A 21,010-nucleotide genomic window follows, 5' to 3' on the forward strand; every position below is an offset into this window, starting at 1 on the left:
GATTCAGAATGAAATTAGATCGTTCTGAATTCAAATAAAGCACATTATTTTTGTATTTCATAAGTATTTATTTATTATGATTCATCTTGATCATCGTTTTTTTTTTTATTTTACAACTTGTGTTTCGATAGTTTACAAAAACAAGAAATTACAAAATTAAATAAAGAAAATAATTCACAAAATACTTGTACCTTCCGAATGTCGTCTTGCGCTCCGGTTGTCATATTGTTCTGTTCTTTCACTTCCTGTTTGTTGTTGTTTTTTTTTGGTTTTTAGTAATTGTAATTTGAGTGTTTTAGTTTCCATTTTCTCTTCTTTCTGGTTTGTTCTTATTATTTTACGATCTATGCACTTACATTCTAAATATACATCCAACTTTCTAGATTCAGGATTGTGTGTTTGCGTTTGGATTCTTTACAACGTAAATATATAATTATTAATTAAATTAGCATTTTCTTTTGTGGGTTTCCTTTTCTTTTTCTCACGATTCTACACAAGAACTAATCAAGAAAGAAAAAAACAAAAACAAGAAATTGGGCTGCAATAGGAAATATTAGTATTCCACAAACTTGTGTCTGTGTTTGTGTCTAGTTATAGTGGCGGGTGAGTGTGTGTGTGTGTGTGTGTGTATTTGGGTGTTATGTTGTGTGGCATTCTCATCTAATGCCGATCCCTAGAGTCGGTGCGGCTGCGACGATCACGTGAGAAACTGCGACTGCGGGTCCGAGAACGTCTTGGAGAACGTGATCTGCAATGAAATTGGGTTTTGGGGGGCAGGGCGGGTGCAATGTTTGTTTTTTTTTTTGGGAAACAGGTCAAGAAAGAGAGAGCAAGAGTGTGAGAAAGAAAGAGAGAGAAGAGAGAGAAATACAAAAAATTAAATAGAATTTTACACTTGGCGTTGAACATTTAAATAACGATTTTTAAACAATTTGCTGTAGAGTAACAGCCTCCTCCTCCTCCACCTTCTGGAGAGGAGGTTCGACACTTTTTTTTTGTTTTACTTTCAATTGCTTGTGGTTGTTGTGATGGTTGAGTTGAGCTGAGCTGAGCTGAACACTAAGGCTGGCATTCAATACATTCATTTTTTTTTTGTGATTTTTTTTTCATTTGATCAACTTTTTTTTTTTTTTTTTTTTTTTATAGATATGTTTTTATGCAGTTATTTGAGGCCCCGGTTACGAAAGCAGTTGGTGTGGCATACTTAAAGTAGTAGCTTAGTGGTGGTGGTGGTTGGTGGTCTTAGTGGTGGTGGTTGGTGGTTGTTGGTTGGTGGCAACATTTTTTTTTGATTGATGAGAAGAGCAGGCTAAGAAGACTGTTGTAGTTGTTGTTCAGTTGACAATCGATTGAATATTGTGGAAAGTGGCTGTTGTTGTTGTTGTTGTGGTGGTGGTTGGTGGCGTTGCTGGATTGATTTTTTTTTTGTTTTTTGTTTTTGATGCAAGTAAGCCAGCCACACACGCACACACACAGGCGCAGGTGAAGAATTGTAGCTGTAGAAGCTGCAGAAGAGGGGCACGCAGTAGCAGAGTTGTAGAGAAGTTGAGAGCTGAAGGAGAGCTGAAGAAGAAGAACGAGCTGAATGCTGAATGAGGATGCAATATCTCCACCAGGTTGTCGATGTTGAATTGGATGTTGCGCTCTTTGTTGACGCCGTCGTTCTTTTTGTTCTTTTCTTTTTTTTGGTGGTGGTTGTTGTCGTTGTGGTACAAGAGCAGACAATTAGCATGTGTGTGTGTGTAGAGGAGAACAACAACAATGTACAAAACAAACTAACAAAAACAAAAGTAACAATAATTAACAAAAGAAGAAATTATACAAATGATTTTCCTTTTTGGATTTTGTTGGCAATTTTACATACGCTTCTTGCAGTTGCTTTACGTGAAAGATTCGAAGGTGGTTGTTGTTGTTGTTGTTGGTGGTGGTGGTTGGTGATATTGGTGGTGGTTGTTGTTGTTGTTGTACAGTTCGCATTGAAGTTGCAGTTGCAGTTGGAGTTGCAGGAGTGAAGAAGTAGTAGTAGTAGTAGTAGTTGAAGCACTAGTTGAATATTGTGGAGAATGAAGCGCTGGCTCAGCTAAATTAATTTGAAGCTTCAATTTTTGGTTTTGATGAAGTTTTTTTTCGATTGATGCTGATCGAGCTGGTCATTAATTGTTATTTGGGGCAAAAAGCCACACCCGGAGGGGAAGAGAGGTGGTAGTAGTTGTAGTTGTGGTTGTGTGGTTGTTGTAGTTGTTGTTGGTGCAAGACTGAGGTGATATATCTAGGAGCAAAGAGCAACAACAAAAGTTAAAATGAAAAGAAACAAGGAAAACCTCATAAAGCTGAACTTGTTTGCTTTTCTTTTCTTTTTTTCGGGTTGTTTGTTGCATTGTTGATGCATGTAGTAGCTGTAGTAGTTGTTGTTGTTGTTGTTCTTGAAGTTGTAGTAGTAGTTGTTGTTGTTGGTGGTGGTTGGTTGGTTGTAGAGGCTGCTTGAAGATGAGAAGATGATGTTTATATACAGATAAACACATATATATATCTCTATATCGATATATATATGCATATAGTAGTTGGGGATGAAAGAAGCAGTTGAGCTGTGGAGAGAGAGAGAGAGAGAAAGAGAGAGAGAGGCAGCAACCCGGGCGCACGCTGAGAGGCGTCTGACTGAAGTCTGAAGACACTGCAAAGTTGTCATTTTTACAGTTGTTTTCTTGTCTCTACAGTTGTAGAAGTAGTAGCAGTTGTACATAGTAGTAGTAGTAGGTAGTTGTTGTTGTTGTTGTTGTACATAGTAGTAGTAGGCTGTTGGAAGCGTTGATTGGTTGATTGATTGGCTGATTGATTGATTGATTGGCTGATTGGTTGGTTGGTTGATTGACTGGTTGCTTGGTTGGTGGTGTAAATTGGAGTTAGATTTTTGATTGCTTTGCTTGCATTGCTTTTGCTGGGTCAGTTGTTGCACTTGCTTGATTGCTTATTGTTGTTGTTGTTGGTTCTGGTTGTTGTTGTTGTTGTTCTTGCTGTTTAGTGTTGATAGTGTTGTTGTTGTTGTTGTAGTTTGTTAATATGTGAGAGCGAATGGTTGTTGTTGTAGAAGCATATGATGAAGTATGAAGATTGTTGTTGTATTTGTTGTTGTTGTTGGTGAAAAGATGCGACGATGGCTGGCAGTTGATTGATTGATTGATTGACTGACTGACTGACTGCTGCTCACTCGCTTGCGCTTCGGTTGATCGTGTCAATTGTGAATTTGTGTGAGAGTGAATATGATATAGAAAGAGATAGTAGATGTGTTAAATGAAACAAGTGAGTGTGTTTGTTGATTGTGTGTTGTGTTGTGTTGAGTGTGATGTATGTTGCTTGTTGAGGATGCTGCTTGCTGCAATTGGATGACCTGGACACTGCCCTCTGCTGTTAAACATTGCCATATATAATATACTTATATATAGATGCTGGTAAAGAGCTTGAGAGGAGTAGCATAAATGCTGTGGTTGTTCTTGTTGGTTGGTTGGTTGGTTGCTGTGGTTATTATATTGCAGTCAGCGGAATATATCGTATTTGTTGAAATAGGCATTTATCAGAAAGCCGCAGAATTTTGTTGTTGGTTGTGTTGTTATAGTTGTAGTTATTGTTGTTGTTGTTGGTGGTGGTTTTGGTGGTGTTGTTGTTCTTGTTGTTGTTGTTGGTGGTGGTGGTGAAATGTGTGTAATAGGAGGAGCAGGAGCTGTTGTTGTTGTTGTTCTTGTTGTTGTTGTAGTAGTTATGAGACGTGAAGTTGTTCTTGTTGTTGTAGTAGTTGTTGTACTTGTTGAAGGAAGAGGAGGAGTAGTAGAAGTTCTAGTAGTAGTAGTAGCTGTTGTTGTTGTTGTTCTTGTTGTGCTTGTAGTAGAAGTAGACTTTATCCTGCAAAATGATTGTGAAACCACATTAAAAACGGGCCCCATTTCGTTGCATTCTTTTTATGTTTGCTACAATTTCAAATTCTTTTTTATGTTTTGTTTTTGTCATATCATACACAACAAATTAAGACAACTGCCAACAAGGGCAAATGGGGCAAAAAGACTTGTTTTGGGAGCATTAACATATACAATAATGAAATAAATGAATAAACAAAAAAAAAAACAATTGTTCTATTTTTCGACTAGATTCATTTGTGAGCGCTGCGAATGGTATTTTTGGTATTTACTTTTGATGGTAATGAAAACTAGTGGTGGTAGTAATGTTGTGTCCTACCCTCGATTATCGATAATCAATATTTGGACTTTGATGCGCACAATACTCTTAATGTGTGTATGTGTGTGTTGTGTATATGTATATGTATGAGTTAGAGTGTGTGCTGTGCTCACTTTTACAACCGGTACTGCATTTTTTTCTTCTTTTCTTGTATGTATACGCACTTTGGCGGGCCCAAAGTGTTGTTTTTTCTGTTTTTTTTTTGTCTGCTAAAATCGATTTTGCATACTTTTTCTTTTTGGGTGTTTTTTATGGGTTTATATATGCATTTTTTGGCCAGCTCATATGCAATGCGCAACATTTTTTTGATGCTACACAATGCACACACACACAGATGCATACATACAAAGTACGTGTGTGTGTGTGGGCAATAATGCATACGTGAGCAAAAAGGACAGGTGATACAAGGTTTGTGTGAAATAATAATGCGAATGGCAACTCACCTATAGCGTCCGCCAGCGTCGCCTGCCCGAGCGGCTGCACCGCCGCCGCCACCACTGCCGCTGCGACCTCCACGACGTCCGCCACCGCCGCCGCCACCTCCTCCGCCACCGCCGCCGCCGCCACCACCTCCGCGACCTTCGCGTGAACGGCCGGAGGACATTTCGACGCGGATGCGTGTGCCACAGCAGCGAGTTCCGTCAAGGCCGCGTGTTGCGTCTTCGGCATCGCGTCGATCCTCGAACTCGACAAAGGCAAAGCCTGGCGGATTGCGAGCAACCCAAACGTTGCGCAGCGGGCCGTATTTACTGAAGGCGTTCTCAATCTCATATTTGGAGGCCGATGAGCCCAAATTGCCCACGTAAACTTTGCAGGCCAAGTCCCATTCGCGATATCGTGGCATGATTTTCTTTATTTGTTGTTCCTCTTAGTGTATATTTTGTAGCGGTTACTAGAATTTAATCTCGTCTATTCCTATTTATCTGTGGCGCACTTATGTATTAATTGCGTCGCTGGGTACACACAGAAAATTTTTCACAAGCCAGCAGAGAAAAAAAAACTTGTATTTGCCTGATATCGATATACAGAGAGCACAAATAAAAAAGGAAAAAAGATGGCAGCCATATTATCGTATAATTCAACACTGCGCACAGCATATCGATAGCGTTATCGATTAACAGTTGAATTTGAATCAACCCTGGCTACCTGTGACAGCAGTGCGGCACCACCACGCACAACAAAACAGCTGACAACTACAACTGCCTGCTATTATTTAATCGCACCAAATTTGATTTATTTTAAGTAAAAACTTCAATCAAAGCACACAGTACAAGATGGCTAAAAGCCCCGAAACCGTTTCCTTAGACCAACTGGACAAGGATCAAATGAAAACAGTGAGTAATGTGGTGAATTTAATTGAGAAATTCTTCATCATTGACAGCAAATGATGCAATGTGTAAGCAGTTATCTCAAATAAACCGCCTGAATGCAATATACATACATATTTATTTAGTTACTACAATAATGTATGTGTATTATATAGTTTTCAGATTTCCTCATGTCATACAATAAACTATCCGAAATGTGCTTTACGGATTGCGTACGCGATTTTACATCTCGCGACGTTAAAGACTCCGAGGTTAGTTTAGAAATGAATGTTATTGAAATACCAGAACTAACTTAGTCTCTTATTGCAGGAGAAGTGTTCACTAAATTGCATGGAAAAGTACCTGAAGATGAACCAACGTGTGTCACAGCGCTTCCAGGAATTCCAAATGATTGCCAACGAGAATGCTTTGGCCATGGCCCAAAAGACCGGCAAATTATAGAGAATGAGAAAGAGACAGGGAGAGATCGAGAGCTGTAAGCTCTTCTTACTTAAAAACCTTTGTAGTTTAGAGTTTAATAGCACCACAAACAAACAAACACACATAAACAAACAAATCACCCAATTAACGATAACGAATAATGCATTTTTCTGTTGCATTTCGTTTTGTCTTTAAACTAGCAATTAAATAAATACCAAAACAATGAAAAATGCAGTGATTGCAGGCCTGAACGATTCCTATATTTTTATTACTGATCAAAAGTCGTTAAACAAAAAAAAGAACAATTTGCTGCAAGTAAATAAACAATTGCCGTTTCGTTATGAGCGTTATTTGTTTTCTATAGATAACTAGAGATCGGTGTTTTTGTTTTTATTCATTTGTTGACTTTGTTCAAAATACAAATATCGTCAGAATAGTGACGAAGACACAAAAAAAAAAAAAATAAAATTATAATATAATAATAGAAATGTGGATAAATCGGGGAATTCGTTCGATTCGGTTAAATGTTAGTGCCACATGCGGGCAACAGAGGGTTAAGCAGTTCAGCCTCATTTCAAATTATTTTTAGATGCTTTTGCTTTTTGCTTATTGTTCTAAAATGCCTAAAAACTACATTTTTGCTTTCTTTTATCTTAAGTAACGTTTCGACACTGTTGTGGCCTGCAATTTTATGCGTTAGCTACAAATACTCGACAGCGATACGAGATATTCGCCAGCTCGAAAACTGTCGAAGAGCACACGACGACGTTTGCCATAACATTATTTTGTTGTTGCTTTTGTTGTTGTTAAACCTATAGAGAAGCCAGCAGCTGCGGCTTTTGCTAGTCTCGAAAATACTTAAGGGCTACAAAACGCACAAGGGCTGAACAAGCACAAGGGCTGCACACACAGCAGCTGTTTCCCTTTCCCTTTTTTATTTGGTTCAGTGGCTAGCGCCGCCAGCTTCTGATGGAAATCCTTCTGCTTCATGGATCAAGGCATACTCCAAGATGACACGACCTTCCTTATATCTACAATACAGGTGAACATTGATATGATGAGAGAGGGGGGCAATAATCAGTTAATGCTTGCAACTCACTTTTGCGTGTCCTCGGTGGCGAACTCATACATCCAACCCAGCTTGGCGCCGCAGCTCTTGCACATGACATCGCGCACCATGTGGCGACCCGTTAGCATAACTCGCTCCTGGATGGCGCTAAAAGTGAGGTTGACCACACGCTTAAAAAGGTAAGCGCGACCTGCCACAATGAAGAATGCATTTCCATTAGTTATTATTATGATATATGAAAGTATGATTTATGTATGTATATTTACCCGTTGCGCCTGTAAAGCGAGTGCTGATCAATTGGCTGCGATTGGTCAAATTCGTTTGACACTGGGCGCAATTGAAGAGCTTCAGCCCACCGAGGTGCTCCAGAAAGATGCGACCCATATTTTTGTTTTTGTGATTTAGAAGACTTCTATTGTCTCCACACACACACACACACGCGCACACACTTTCGTTGTATGTGATTCTCTCGACTCTCGTGTTTACCTGCCCTTTGTGTGTGTGTGTGTGTGTGTTTAAGTGTGAGTGTAGAGTTCCTTTGTTTGCAGATGCTGCTGCTGTTGTTGAAAAAAATAAAATAAAAGAAAATGTGTAATAAAAGCGTTATTAGTAATAGCAAGCAGCGAAATTGCGTATGTGCTTCCAATGTAAAGCTTATCTGTGCTTTTTTGTTGTTGCTTTTTATTGGCACCAACAACAACAACAGCAACAGACACCAGCACAAATACAAACATACAATAATATGCTGAAGATTCGCGTTGATGATTCGTTTACAAATGCATTGAAATTGTTGTAACCAGCACAAAATAAGAAAGTCACTGACTTTGTTTTAGAATGCAAAACTCGCTACTAATTGCGATGCGACAATACCAACAAAAAAAAAAACAACAACAACCAAATAACACTGCAGCCGTGAACAGCAGCAATAGCAATAACAACGCAACGCTTTCTAGGGCTACAGCATAGTTTGGTTATCGGTACGAGCGCAACGTTTCGATATTTACAATCGCTACACAATGAAATGTTAATTAATTAAAACACCACTCAAATTAAATTCATTAATTAAAAGTAACTATTTTTATTGATAAAGTGAATTGCATTAAAGTGTAGAAAATGAAGTAAAAAATATGTGCGCATTATCGAATAAATTGCGTACTCGATTGAGCTGGTGATGACACAGCCCTGGTCTATCAGCTGTGCGCGCCTACACGTGATTGTGTTGTTGCCTTTTGCGAAACCAGCGGCTGTTGCGTGGTGAGATTAACTCCGGTAAAATCTCTTTTTTTTTGTGGATTGATTTGAAGTTTTTTGTGGCACTATGACATTCGCCCAGGTGCAACAATAACTAGACTGAAACAATGCACTTCCTGCGCCGTAAATTGCGTAGCCTGCTGTCGCTGGGCAGCTGCAGCCTTCGACGCGAAGCGTCCAACGGAGGCTCTGTCGCCAAGGAGAAAATGGGAGCCGGCGCCCTCACCATGCACAAGCTGCGGGAGTGGCACGGCAGCGCATTCAGCAACAAGTTCCTGCTCTTCACCAACGTGGGCATCTCGCTGACGCTCAGCTCTGTGGGCGATGTGCTCGAGCAGCAACTGGAACTGTACAACGGCGAGATCGAGGAGTACTGCAGCACACGCACTAGTCACATGGCCACCAGTGGCGTGGCCGTGGGCATCATTTGCCACTATTGGTATCAGCTGCTGGACAAACATTTGCCCGGTCGCAGCATGCGCGTGGTGGCCAAAAAGATTGTGCTCGATCAGGTCATCTGTTCGCCATTGTATATCTCAGCCTTTTTCATCACTCTGGGCATACTGGAGAAGAAGGATGCCGGCGAGGTGTGGGAGGAGATCAAGGAGAAGGCATGGAAGCTGTATGCGGCCGAATGGACTGTCTGGCCGGTGGCACAGTTTGTCAATTTCTATTGGGTGCCCACACACTATCGCATCTTCTACGATAATGTGATCAGTCTGGGGTACGATGTCTTCACCTCGAAAGTGAAGCATGCGCCATCACATCTGCCCAAGCTGAAAACAACCACTCAGAGTTAGCTAGTTAATTATTAATTTTATATAAAAATGACATGTATATTGTAAATAGTCTTGTGTAAATAATTGCCTGTCAATGCGCGCGTCGATTTCCATTTTGACGGATTCGAACCAAAGATGTACCCTGACTTGCTGTTGCAACTCCAGCCAATAAATAAATGGAACGCAAAGAATACAAACAACAAAAAATATAAAACACAAACTGGTTGCGTATTTACTATCACAAAAAAAAAAACGAAAAAATAAAAAAGAAACAGCTATGTAATTATGTGTAATTAAGAGAGCTTTGACTGTTGCAATTTGTCGAGTTTTTACTGCAATCTTGGAGCACTGCAGTTGCAATAACAACAACAACCGGTTTGACACACCTTCCTCTAAATGGTGAAGTGAAGGATTTTTCGAGTACAACGACCGCACTTTATTATTATCATATTATTTTTTTTTGGGTTTGTGCAGTTATTCTTGTTGCTGGAAAGGAACTGTTTACGAAAAAATGTTCGAGTGTCTTCATAATGATGCAGTGAACTTCCTGGAATATTGTCTTTAAATTTGGTGGCTCTAACTTCGATAAGCGCTGAGATCTAGCTGTTTAGATGAGCGGACGGACGGTCAGACGGAAGCTTCACTGCGACATTTAACAGAATCAGATATGCCACAGTGTAGCTCTAATTTTTAAACTCATTGAGGTCTTTGTAGACAGACTTGTCAATATAAAAAACAGAAATATTGTCAGTAAAATTCGCGGCACTCAGAGCAGAGAGACGGTCGTCACGGTTAATCCAGAAGTATATTACAATATAAACTTGATGAAGTAGCTTTATTTTGGGGTATTAAAGCTCTAGGCATTTTCCACTTAGTTACCGATCAGAAAGCTTAAAGCTCGCCAATGTCGATCGATGCTGACGCTATCTATGTCCGTGTAGGAAATACTGCGACTGATCTGTCTTAAGTATGTAGTATGTGAATGACAATGAAGGCGCAATGACGCATGTGAATGATGATGAATGCGCACGCTTACGCTGGCCAAGTGATAAGAGAAAATACCGACTCTGATAACTGATAACACACAGTCTATGTCTTCTCTTCTCTAGGCAACAGCGAGCGAGCATTGAAGATTGCTCGATGTGATAAAGGAGGCACAGCAACACGCCACAAATGTTGCCACGCCCAGCCCAATGCGAATCGTTGCTACCTACTACAAATAATTCATTTTAAAATTTTTGCCGCAGTTAATTATAAATCAGAGAACCCATCCAACGCTGATAAGAGCACAAACACTGATAACAGTTTCATAAATCACAAAAATAGTTCTCTTTATAGCCTAGCTGTATACTATATTGTATACTATATAGAATTGTTGTTATGTGCTCTTCATTATTCATATCCATTAATGAAACGACTATCTGTATTTGTGGGGGGGTATGACTAAAAAGGAACTCTTATCGCATCCACTTTCAATTTGCCACTTTATGTGCTTGACATTGATAATGAAATACCCAAAAAACAACAAACAATAAATAAGAAATAATACTAATCAAATGAGATGGCTCTAAGCGGGCGTACTCGACTGCCAAACACCCTGAAGATTCAATATAATTCAAATTGTAAAGTCTACCTTACTGTTTTTATGTTATTTTGATAACAAGTACATCATCTATAAAGATTACCATGAAGAAAAGAATACTTGTGTTGAACATATTGGGAAATAGTTTTGTATCTCTGTAACATTTCGATAGAGTAAAATACTTAGTATTTTAAAGATACAGGGTCTTGAAAGTCGAATTCAAGAATCTTTTTAAATAAGCAGCATTTAATGTCGACCTTGATAGCGATTGAGATAATGAAATGTTTGCGCAAATCGAGTCTCTGGAACAGTTTCGCTAAACTCAGCCCAGCAACAGGTGCTCCAAGTCGTTGTCGTTGTCGCCCAGACTCATGAATACATCTCAAGTATTTGTATATTCAGTTTTTGCAGCAGCCAATTTCAATATGTATCTATACTATATACCAAAAGATCTCGATTCGGTTGTCTGTCGATGAGTTGCGCATTTTGATTTGATTTTGTTTTCGGGTTTTTTTGTTTCTTTCGTTTTTTGCATACCAAAAAGCAGGACGGAGCCAATCCAGCAAAATATTCGAAAAACCGGTTTACGTGAGATTAATTTCCTTTTCTTTAGTTATTTTCGGGGCAGTTGGAAGAGGAAGAGAAGAACCCGAAATCGGCTAGCAACCAAAACTTGATTGTTTGTTTGAAGCAGACACATAGATAAAACAAAAATTCAAATACAAAATTCAGAAAGTTAATCAACATTCGATTAGCTGAGTTTCTGTTTTGCACATTTCAAACGGTTGACTTTAACCGATACAACAACCGATTGCATTCAGCGTCAGCGTAACCGCAAACTGTCATAATGTATTTATAGCAAAGATTATCAATTGCATTTAATTTGTTTTTCTTTTTTAAAACGTAACAATTCAGCGTATCAAATTGATTTATATTAAATATTTTCTTCAAACAAACAAAGGATCGCATCGCATCGAATCAAATCGTATCGGAAATGGGCCAACCACAGATATTTATGTGTAACGCGATAACATTATCGAATATTTCTGTGCCACAAGGTTGTTGCCAATGCTGTAATTCTAACCTATAAAAAATAAAAACAAGCCAACTTGTTTTCGCGCACACCGTAATTGACGTGCGGTTTATTGTTGTCTTCGCCATTGACCGATCGCACAGCGCAAAAAAAAAAAATGAAATAAATGCGTTTATTTACAAGATGCCAGACCCCCCGCGGCAATACACCTCCAACACCCCACCTTCTTCTTCTCATTCAGAAACGTAACGAGGGCGCGCTCACTCAAAGTGCTCGCGGATTGGCCAATTTTCTGGGCTCGTCTGTTGTGCCTCTCACAGTGTGATAAAATACATGCATACATATGCATACATACAAATATCTCAATATATCAGAATAAAGAAAACACGTTAAGCGCAAAGAGCGCGGATCGCGCGACAAGTACGGTGGAGCAGGAGGGAAACAGCATGCAAAGAGCGCAACACACGCGAAAAAATACTATTGTAAAGAGCTAAAAAGTCGGCAAAAAAAAAAGAGCGCAGCAATTTACAGCAGAAAACAAGTATCGATATATGTATGTACACAAAGCCACGAGCATACATAAATACATACATACATATGTACATACTATGCATGCCAGAATATGAGCAGCATTTAAATTGGACACTTGCTCGTATGTATGTCTGTATGTGTGTTTGTATCGTATGCGCGGTCTCTGTAGCTGTTTGTGACTGATTTACTTTGTTGGACTAGCAGATTTTTGTGGAACTGTTTCTAGGGCTGTGGTGCCACGCGCAATACTACAACGTCTGTGTATATGTGGTATGTGTGTGTGTGTAAAAAATGAAACCGAGCAAAAACAAACAGGTCTCAACTGTAATATACCTGAACTAGGCGCCAATTATAATCGATATCGCATAATTGAACGATATTTGTCAACATTCGATACAACAGCTGTACATTGACGTCATGCAAATTGATCGTGTCCTGCCACCCAAGACTTATCGATATACTATGCATATCAAAAGCATGGCGTCGAAAACAGTTATTTTCTCTGCTTGTGGTGATTTGGTTGTCGCGCAAATAAGTTTAATATATTCAAGCTGGCTACAATGGCAAAAGTTAATGAGAATATGCTTAAAGCGTAAATCGTGTGTGTGAACATAATTATTAAGTTCGCTGCTGAGTGTGCAACTTATTGCTGTCACAATTCAGTTTGGTAAGTCTTTTTCTTCTTTTTCTTTTTCTACGCTACTCACAAATATACCCATCTCGTCTGCGTATGTGTGTGTGTGTGTGTGTGCTCAACGTTTAGTGAAGTAAAAGCTTGTCTAAGTAAATAAACAAGTGAGTGACATGCGGAGCTTGCCGAGAGCCACACGTGTCGCCAAGTTTACTTTGCAAGTGGAGACCTCATCGAATTACTTGCACACATGCATATTCAGCTTATGTGGCTGTGTGTGTGTGTGGGATATTTATTAGTTATCTCAGATTATGCAACTTATTTGCATACATACAGTATATTTGGCATTCTACACGTGATTTAAACGCGAGTCCATAAAAATAGGTATTATAAGATCATAAAATTGTCTCGAAAGAGGATCATAAAAACCGGTTCTTTAGATAAAACTGTGAGAAACGACACAGCAGAATATTTCTATTATCAACAAAATACTCCCGCACATCCCCCGATGTCAGGTGCAGGGCAGGGTTAATGATTTGGCCGATGTTGTCGTTGCCATTAACCTTGAATGTGCTGCAAAAAAATAAGAAATGGGGAATTTCTAAGAAAGCGCAGAAAAAAAATAAACACGCTACGTTGGAGAAGAGTCGAGTAGTTTTTGTTGGGAATGCGAAAAAAATATCAATTAGAGAGATAGTCGGGACAGCTGGTAAACAGAACGCGCAGCAGAAGTTTTTTATCTTATGATCTATTTTTGAATGCCAAAGCCAAAACTCGACAGTGAACATGAAAAAACGAAACGACGGCCTTGAGAGCACTCTTTTTTAGAAGAAAAAAACCGAACCGAACCGAACCGAGAAAGCAAAACAGCACGAAATACATCTATATCTATTGGAAAAAGAGGAAAGAATTATCGGTGAAATTTATGTAGCGCGTAAGCAAATAAATCACATAGCGCCCACAATTTTTAGGTATCATTAAAACGCCAGACAAATACGAGTATATAACATTATATATACAAATATGTTGGATGATATTGAAATTTGCATTGGATTCCTTATTTAAAATGCTATTAATGTCAATTTTATGCGAGCTCGACTATTGACTTGCATTGATATGATATACCATATAATAATGTTTCAGTACGAAAAAAAGTTAATTAAATTTTGTTCACTTCACTTCAAAATAGTGATATTTTGGAAGAAGTAGTCAATAATCATAGTGTGATAATAATACTGAAAGCCTTTTTGACAATTTAATTGATCTAATCTTTTTTTCGATGTCTCGATGTTGATATGCTATCGATTTAATAATGTATCGATTTATAAAAGAGTTTATTAGTTTATGGTAATTACTAAAGCCCATATGCTCGACTAGACAAGATGAACACGACAAATATACATACATACATATGATAATAAACCGTCTGAGATAATAATGTCAAACGTTGAGCATTTAATTGCTTTTCATCCAGACAGGATGGGGACAAGTCTGATCCCATATCATTAGAGCCGAATTTATTAGTCATTTGTTAGCAAAAATTTGAAAATTTGCAAAGAGTTGCGTTTCCAGTTAGAATACATATTTAGTATATATCTTTGTTGATCTTCTCGATTCTCTCTTTATTATAATGACTTGCCAAACGGTTATCGCTGACTGAGACTGATCAGTCTTAACGTCATGAGCTACCGCATTGCCATAGTCATTGTCAGGCGCTATGTCTCTGATAAAAAAATTAAAAGCAACAACAAAAACAAACTCCATACTATCCGATCACGATCATGTGCTCTGAGTTACTGTCGAAAGTTATTTACTTATCTTTTTCTCTATTTATATTTCCTTTCTTGCTTGTCGTTTGCTTTTTCTTTTTCTTCTTTTTTTTTTATCTCTTGCCTGCTTTATCTGCACTTGATGAACGGTCGCATCTATTTGCGCAATAAATATCGGTTTACCTAAGCCCGGAAACTTCTAAGTACTCAACATGAGTGCCATGTTGATATATCATTATTATTATTATTATGAAGTATTTTATTCCTCTCTTTACTTAAGTTTTGGCAGCGTCAGGCGATGTTCGGGGCCAGCGAATAAATGCTAAAAGAATGCGCAAACAAACGTGGCTAAAAGATTCTCAAATACAAACACACACACGCACACACATTCTGACTGATCTTTATGTGGGGGGTGTGTGCTGCGTTGCGTTGTTCGCTTTTTTTTTTGTGTATCTCTTTTTGGACCTCCTTTGACGTAAATGCTATATAAAAAAAACAGCAGCAGCAGCGGTAGAAGAAAGGAAAAGTGTTTGTTTTTACCAAAGATTGTACAATAATCGGATCGAAAAGATCGCATGAGGAACCGCGTGATCGTATGCTAAAAGGGTGTACAGTTTAAGTGGAAAAGAGTTGAGACTATTATCCAAAAATATAGTTTGAAATAAAATAGAATTCGACTTCTTAACATCTTTGATTGAAGCAGGTTCTTTAGCTGCAATTATGTTTTGAAAGTTTTCTTAATAATTAATTTTAAGAATTTTCATTTTTCCTTTTTGTAGCCGATAGTTTAACTATCTCACGCAACCATCGCTATGTGAAATCGACCGACTTCCTAACATTTTTTTTTATTTCAAAAAACTTCAAAGTTGAGCTGGTACTTTAGCTGGCATTTCATGCTGTAGTTGAAAGTTTTCTCAATAATTAGAATTAAAGTTTTTTCGGTATACGATAGTTTGGCTATCTCACGCACCCATCGCTAGTGAAATGCTTTAAACGTTCAACAGAATACTTTAATATCTATGGATACGTTAAATACAGTCTGCAAGCTAACTTAATAATTAATGATTACTGTTAATTATGGTAAATTCAATAGTCCCAACAATATTTATACACATTTGTCACAAAGACTTTGATTACATCGTTGCGATCGAAACCCTTTAACCTTTAACCACATTGAAATGAATGAAATGCATTCGCAAATAGCAAGAAAAGCACAGCAAAAAGCGGTTCCATATTATTCTAGACGTCACCTCGACATAGTTGTCAGCTTATGTGAATAAGTGTAAGTGCGTAACACTTCATTCCGAATGCTATTCCGTTTCCAATAACGCATGTTGATCAACGATCGATCGATCGACTTGTGGATCATTCGTTTCGACTTTTCCTTATTTAGCATGTTTACGTCACTGGGGAATTCTCCCAGTTCGATTTGTAAATGAACCCTTGCAAGTTTATGTAGATCCATATTCCGGGGGAATCATAAATGATATCATAAGATCAGATTCGCAAACAATAATAACATGACTTGGAAAAAAAAGCAAAATAACAACATGATAAATTAGCTTTTACGACTTTACAATAATATTTACACTACAAGCAGCAATAACAACAACAACGACAACGACGACAAAAAGAAATTACATAGAACAAATAGTTAATATTGTGCTTATATCAGGGTGAGTCGCATTGGGCGTGAAATGTGCTCAGATAGCGAGGGTAATGAGGATGGTAAGGGGAAGGGGTTTGGTCCGAAGAATTGCTCGCTGACAGCTCGATGACGCGCTTCGGTTATCAAGGTGAAGACAAGCAAAACAAAATACAATAACAATAACAATAATAGCAGCAACAGCATGCTCAACAACAACAACAACAACAACGTCGAGTAGCTAGAAATATTCTCATATTGCGCATACGACGCGTGTGCTGCGTCGCATATAATAAAATCACTGGCAGCAGCAGCAACAACAAAAAAAAAGTGGGCCCGTTGCTAGTGAACGCGCCTCCAAACGCACACATCCACAGCCTCTCACACACATGTATACACACACACACACACTCACACACATAGTCATTGACAAATGTTGTTTGTTATAAGTTGATCGGTTGATTGAATATAGTGCCAAACCACAGCTTCGGTTTGCATCAAACTAAGAATAACTATTTAACCATAGTGATGAAATTCATATGCGAGGGTTGTCCCAATGCTAACTGCTATGTTTGATTAAACATTGTTATGAAATGAAATTTTGTAGCTGCTGAAGTTGTGTTTTGCATGGCTTTTCTAGAAATTTCCTCTACAACAACTCGATCCAGTTGCCGATGGCTTCATTCAAACCAGTTTCTATATAGAAAACATTTATGACTCGCTCGTAGTGTTTGAAACCAATCAATTTCGAAGCTATGCTACGCTTTAACTAGGGCAAGTGTTTAAGCTGTTGAGTGTTGACAAGAGAAAAGCATAATAAATACGGTTATATACTACCATTTTAAAATTCCCAATAAATAGCTCTTTAAAAACTTTTTGGGGCTGAATCAAAGAATCAAAATATGTAATGAAGAATTCTTCCATTTGTCAGGCCACTCAGCTTTTTCCACATCTGATAAAGTCCTGTTCTGATGTAAAACAGCTTCGCAGAATTTAAACAAACTTTATCCACGAAATTATCAATAATTGAGCTATCACAATCATCAACAAATTAAAAAAGAATGATTTTTAAAACATCATTAATGCAATTCGCATACTATATCAGGCAATTTTAATGTCAATTTCGAGTTCTTCGAACTCTTCAAGTTCACATCGTTAAAATACCGATAAAGTGTATTCGATATTTCTACGATTGTGTTCGATAGTAATCGAGTTATCGATAAAGTGTATTCGATATTTCTACGATTGTGTTTGATAGTAAGCGAGTTATCGATAAAGTATATTCGATATTTCTACGATTGTGTTCGATAGTAATCGAGTTATCGATAAAGTGTAATCGATATTTCTACGATTGTATTCGATAGTAATCGAGTTATCGATAAAGTGTAATCGATATGTCTACGATTGTGTTCGATAGTAATCGAGTTATCGATAAAGTGTATTCGTTATTTCTACGATTGTGTTCGATAGTAAGCAAGTTGCTTTTTAAGGGTTTTTACATGGGGCCAAAAAAAATATTTGAACTGAATTGCAAAAAAAACGTATAATATTAAATGAAAAACACTTTTATTAAAGGAATAATATAAAGTCCATATTTGGACTGAATTGCAAAAAAAAGTATAATATTTAATTAAAAACACTTTTATTAAAGGAATAATATAAAGTCTATATTTGAACTGAATTGCAAAAAAAAAGTATAATATTAAATGAAATACTCTTTTATTCAAGGAATAATATAAAGTCCATAACATGATCAATATCCTGTTAGCTTAGTTTTGTATTTTTGTATTTTTAGGTCGTTGACTTTTCGTGCAGCCCTCATTCATATGCAATTGTGTAATTTGATAGGCGCTAGTTCATAAATTCGCACCGAGATACAGGCGAGTGAGTTACTTTGGTATATGACAGTCATTTATCAACTTGTTTTTGCCATATGATAAACAACACAACCACAGCCACAGCACAACAACAGCAACAACAACAACAAGTGTCCATGTCAACGACAATAACAGAACAGAACAGATACTTAGTATACGCTGGTATATCGGACAATATAGCATACTTCGAGTATATATACATATGCATGTATGTCACATACATACACACATATATCCAATTCAAGTAGCTCGTTTATTTTGGTGCTTTGCACTTGAAGTGCCTACGCACTTAAAAAAGAACTCAAGAAATACTCGAAATACACATATATACTATATACTAATTTTAGTATTTTATTTGCACAATATTCTGTTGTTTACCTATTGCAATTCTTCTCTCTTCTCTTTTCTTTTCTGGCTGTCTCTTTTTTTGTGCATTCACATCTTTCTGTTCAGCCTGTTGATTGTTGTGTTTACCTATTAAGTTCCAGAACCTTGATTTGATTTAATTGAATTACTCAGCAGCTCAAAGCTTGCCTGCAGTATTTTTACAGTGTTATGATATTTAAAAAAACAAAAAAAAAACAACTATAAAATTCCGGGTTTCCTAAGTGTCAAGTCAAGTCATGTTATCGATAGCAAAGGAATTCAATTCAATAACTTTGAATGGTTCGTAGTAAGTCTGAGAATTGTTTTTTTTACTTATCTTGAGCAGGAAATGAACCCTTTAAAGCTTCGTAATTTATTGTGCGAACCAAAAGTTCAGTATCATTTTGGATTTTCATCAATAGTTTTGATGTAGAAAGGAAATATTAAGTGAGTTAAGTTATATTTTATATAAGTCATAATTTTCATCGCTAATTTTGATAGAGTAAGGAAATATTTAATAAGTTTAGCTCTATTTTGTTCAAGTCATAAGTGGTACAAATAATTGATAATACTTTACCATTTTTTTTAATTTGTAATATACTATATATAGTATTGAAAGGAATGAAATGATAAATCTTGTTTATATTCAGATAATCCCAGAACCAATCTGAAAACACTCTATATTTTATACTTGAGAAGTTGTCTTTGTTTGTTGATGCGGATCGTATAAGTTAAGATCAATCCTTTTACATAATCTTAACTTAACGATAGCTACGTGCTGAACTGAACGAAAATAGTTGTTTATTATCTAGTATTTTTTTTTATTTAGAATCGCTCAAAAGAAAAATAAACAAGTGAAATTGAGTTTTTGAACTTGGGATGCGAGATGTGAAGAGTTTGTTTACATTTGATTAGGCTGCTGATGATGAGTTAGTTAGTTAGTTAGTTAGTTGGTTGCTTAGGTTGATTAGGGGCACACACCTTTATTTAGTGGAAGATGTACGTGTATATAAATAATATAGGGGAGTAAATATAGAATTAACAAGCTGTAGTGATTAGGGCAGTATTATTATTATTGTGCCCTAAGTACTTAGCTGACTTACGACTGCCTGTGGTTATCGTTAAGATTTACGACTTGTTGTTTTTAGATGCCCAAACAGGTCGCTAATCCTTGACACGCTCCACAGCAACAACAACAACATGAAGGTCACACACTGCTGACCCAGTGAAAAAAACAAAACAAAACATTGTGAGTATTACAACATGTTCTAGGCATATCCACGGCTTCCATTCATTGATGTATGTAGTTCGTCCAGTACATTGACATTGGAAAACACCCAAACAAACAAGTATCTACTAGAGAGACAGAGAGAGAGAGCGAGAGCGAGAGAGGCGCATCGCGTGATCGCCGATAAGAGGCAGAGCAGTGATCAGAAGGAGGCGGGGGAAATCTGAGGAATAGTGTTTATTTATCAACTAGATCTGTGAGCTCACCAACAACGCAAAAGAGCGCAAGTCAACGAAAGAGAGAGAGAGAGAGAGCGAGAGAGATGGAGAGGCATGTAATGAGCGTCGTGCGTACGTAAGAGAGATAACATGTGTAAGATTGCATTTCCTTTACGACCGCGAAACTTCTTGGGAATTATTTATTTCATCATTTCCTGTTTGTCATCTAGGATGATTTTCGGTTACATCAGCCAATCTAGTGGCGATCCATAAAGGGGATCGCAGGGTTCGGTTTCATGGAATCTTGGGGCACATTGCGCATTGATTTTCCCAGCTTCCCCCTTCTGACAATTAATTGCAAATTGCACCTAAATCTCAGGGCTCATTATTTGTGATGAGTCGTCTCTTAGCATGAGTGCATTAAGTTCAAGATCATTTTCAATTTTCAAATGCATTTTTCATATACACGTAAATATATAATACAACAAAGAACTAGTAAGAAAGCTAGTCGAGTGTGTTCGACTGTGAGATGCCCGCTACTCATTTTGAATAAAAGCAAGCGGTATTATTCTTAAAATATACCAAATAATATACCGCAAAACTATAAAAATATGCTCAATTTCATATTGGGTATATCGATAAAGTACTACATTCGAAATATACCATATTTGGTATATCACTAAAGTACAACATTCGAAATATACCATATATATCAAAATATACCGAATGCTTTATTTGGTATATCGTTCAAGTCTTCATTTGAAATATACCATAAAGGTCAAAATATACCAGATTGTCAAAATTACGCTTGTGGCAAACATTTGCGTGAAAATATAATTGCTGTTGAAAAAAATCATAGCTCAATATCTTATAGTCTCTGAGATCTAGGTGTTCAAACGGACGGACAGACAGACAGACGGACCTGGCTATATCTTCTCTTTTCATAGCGTCCTGTCATACATTTCCTACCGGCACAAAATTATAATACCCTTCTAGCCTTTGGGTAGCGGGTATAAAATTATTCAAGGGAATTCTTTGATGTGTAAGCATTGAACTAAA

At 37.5% G+C, this 21,010-nt stretch overlaps 4 protein-coding genes across 6 annotated transcripts; 2 read left to right on the forward strand and 2 right to left on the reverse strand.

Moving 5' to 3' along the window:
* Positions 1–248: 248 nt before the first annotated feature.
* On the reverse strand, positions 249–5,258 carry LOC132797412 (RNA-binding protein 1). 2 transcript variants are annotated; one of them, XM_060809184.1, is made up of 2 exons: positions 4,668–5,249; positions 249–748 (listed from the first exon to the last, which is right to left on the reverse strand). In XM_060809184.1, the coding sequence occupies exons 1-2, from the start codon at positions 5,066–5,068 to the stop codon at positions 661–663; spliced, it is 489 nt and encodes a 162-aa protein (XP_060665167.1). In that variant the 5' UTR covers positions 5,069–5,249; the 3' UTR covers positions 249–660. The 2 variants fall into 2 exon arrangements, with proteins under 2 accessions (XP_060665167.1, XP_060665166.1); XM_060809183.1 differs by lacking the exon at positions 249–748 and adding an exon at positions 2,229–3,894 and having other exon boundaries at positions 4,668–5,258.
* A 125-nt stretch (positions 5,259–5,383) lies between these two features.
* Positions 5,384–6,340, forward strand: LOC132797416 (mitochondrial import inner membrane translocase subunit Tim9). The gene is made up of 3 exons (XM_060809189.1): positions 5,384–5,558; positions 5,708–5,803; positions 5,862–6,340. The coding sequence occupies exons 1-3, from the start codon at positions 5,499–5,501 to the stop codon at positions 5,991–5,993; spliced, it is 288 nt and encodes a 95-aa protein (XP_060665172.1). The 5' UTR covers positions 5,384–5,498; the 3' UTR covers positions 5,994–6,340.
* A 145-nt stretch (positions 6,341–6,485) lies between these two features.
* On the reverse strand, positions 6,486–7,939 carry LOC132797415 (protein yippee). 2 transcript variants are annotated; one of them, XM_060809188.1, is made up of 4 exons: positions 7,778–7,939; positions 7,308–7,595; positions 7,072–7,231; positions 6,486–7,003 (listed from the first exon to the last, which is right to left on the reverse strand). In XM_060809188.1, the coding sequence occupies exons 2-4, from the start codon at positions 7,423–7,425 to the stop codon at positions 6,916–6,918; spliced, it is 366 nt and encodes a 121-aa protein (XP_060665171.1). In that variant the 5' UTR covers positions 7,426–7,595; positions 7,778–7,939; the 3' UTR covers positions 6,486–6,915. The 2 variants fall into 2 exon arrangements, with proteins under 2 accessions (XP_060665171.1, XP_060665170.1); XM_060809187.1 differs by having other exon boundaries at positions 7,308–7,598.
* A 317-nt stretch (positions 7,940–8,256) lies between these two features.
* Positions 8,257–9,301, forward strand: LOC132797413 (mpv17-like protein 2). Its single transcript, XM_060809185.1, has 2 exons — positions 8,257–8,295; positions 8,375–9,301. Exon 2 carries the CDS (start codon positions 8,400–8,402, stop codon positions 9,090–9,092), a length of 693 nt encoding a protein of 230 aa, XP_060665168.1. The 5' UTR covers positions 8,257–8,295; positions 8,375–8,399; the 3' UTR covers positions 9,093–9,301.
* The last annotated feature ends 11,709 nt before the right edge of the window (positions 9,302–21,010 follow it).

This window comes from Drosophila nasuta, chromosome X (genome assembly GCF_023558535.2).
Source record: "Drosophila nasuta strain 15112-1781.00 chromosome X, ASM2355853v1, whole genome shotgun sequence".
Lineage (NCBI taxonomy): Eukaryota > Metazoa > Arthropoda > Insecta > Diptera > Drosophilidae > Drosophila > Drosophila nasuta.

Coding starts and splice junctions, on each gene's coding strand:
- LOC132797412 (XM_060809183.1), bottom strand. CDS start 5,068: ATGCCACGATATCGCGAATGGGACTTGGCCTGCAAAGTTTACGTGGGC. Junction 3,895..4,667: donor GACGCTGGCGGACGCTATAG/GTGAGTTGCCAT, acceptor ATCATTTTGCAG/GATAAAGTCTACTTCTACTA.
- LOC132797415 (XM_060809188.1), bottom strand. CDS start 7,425: ATGGGTCGCATCTTTCTGGAGCACCTCGGTGGGCTGAAGCTCTTCAAT. Junction 7,232..7,307: donor TCGCTTTACAGGCGCAACGG/GTAAATATACAT, acceptor TCATTGTGGCAG/GTCGCGCTTACCTTTTTAAG. Junction 7,004..7,071: donor GCCACCGAGGACACGCAAAA/GTGAGTTGCAAG, acceptor CCTGTATTGTAG/ATATAAGGAAGGTCGTGTCA.
- LOC132797413 (XM_060809185.1), top strand. CDS start 8,400: ATGCACTTCCTGCGCCGTAAATTGCGTAGCCTGCTGTCGCTGGGCAGC.
- LOC132797416 (XM_060809189.1), top strand. CDS start 5,499: ATGGCTAAAAGCCCCGAAACCGTTTCCTTAGACCAACTGGACAAGGAT. Junction 5,559..5,707: donor ACAAGGATCAAATGAAAACA/GTGAGTAATGTG, acceptor TGTATTATATAG/TTTTCAGATTTCCTCATGTC. Junction 5,804..5,861: donor GCGACGTTAAAGACTCCGAG/GTTAGTTTAGAA, acceptor CTCTTATTGCAG/GAGAAGTGTTCACTAAATTG.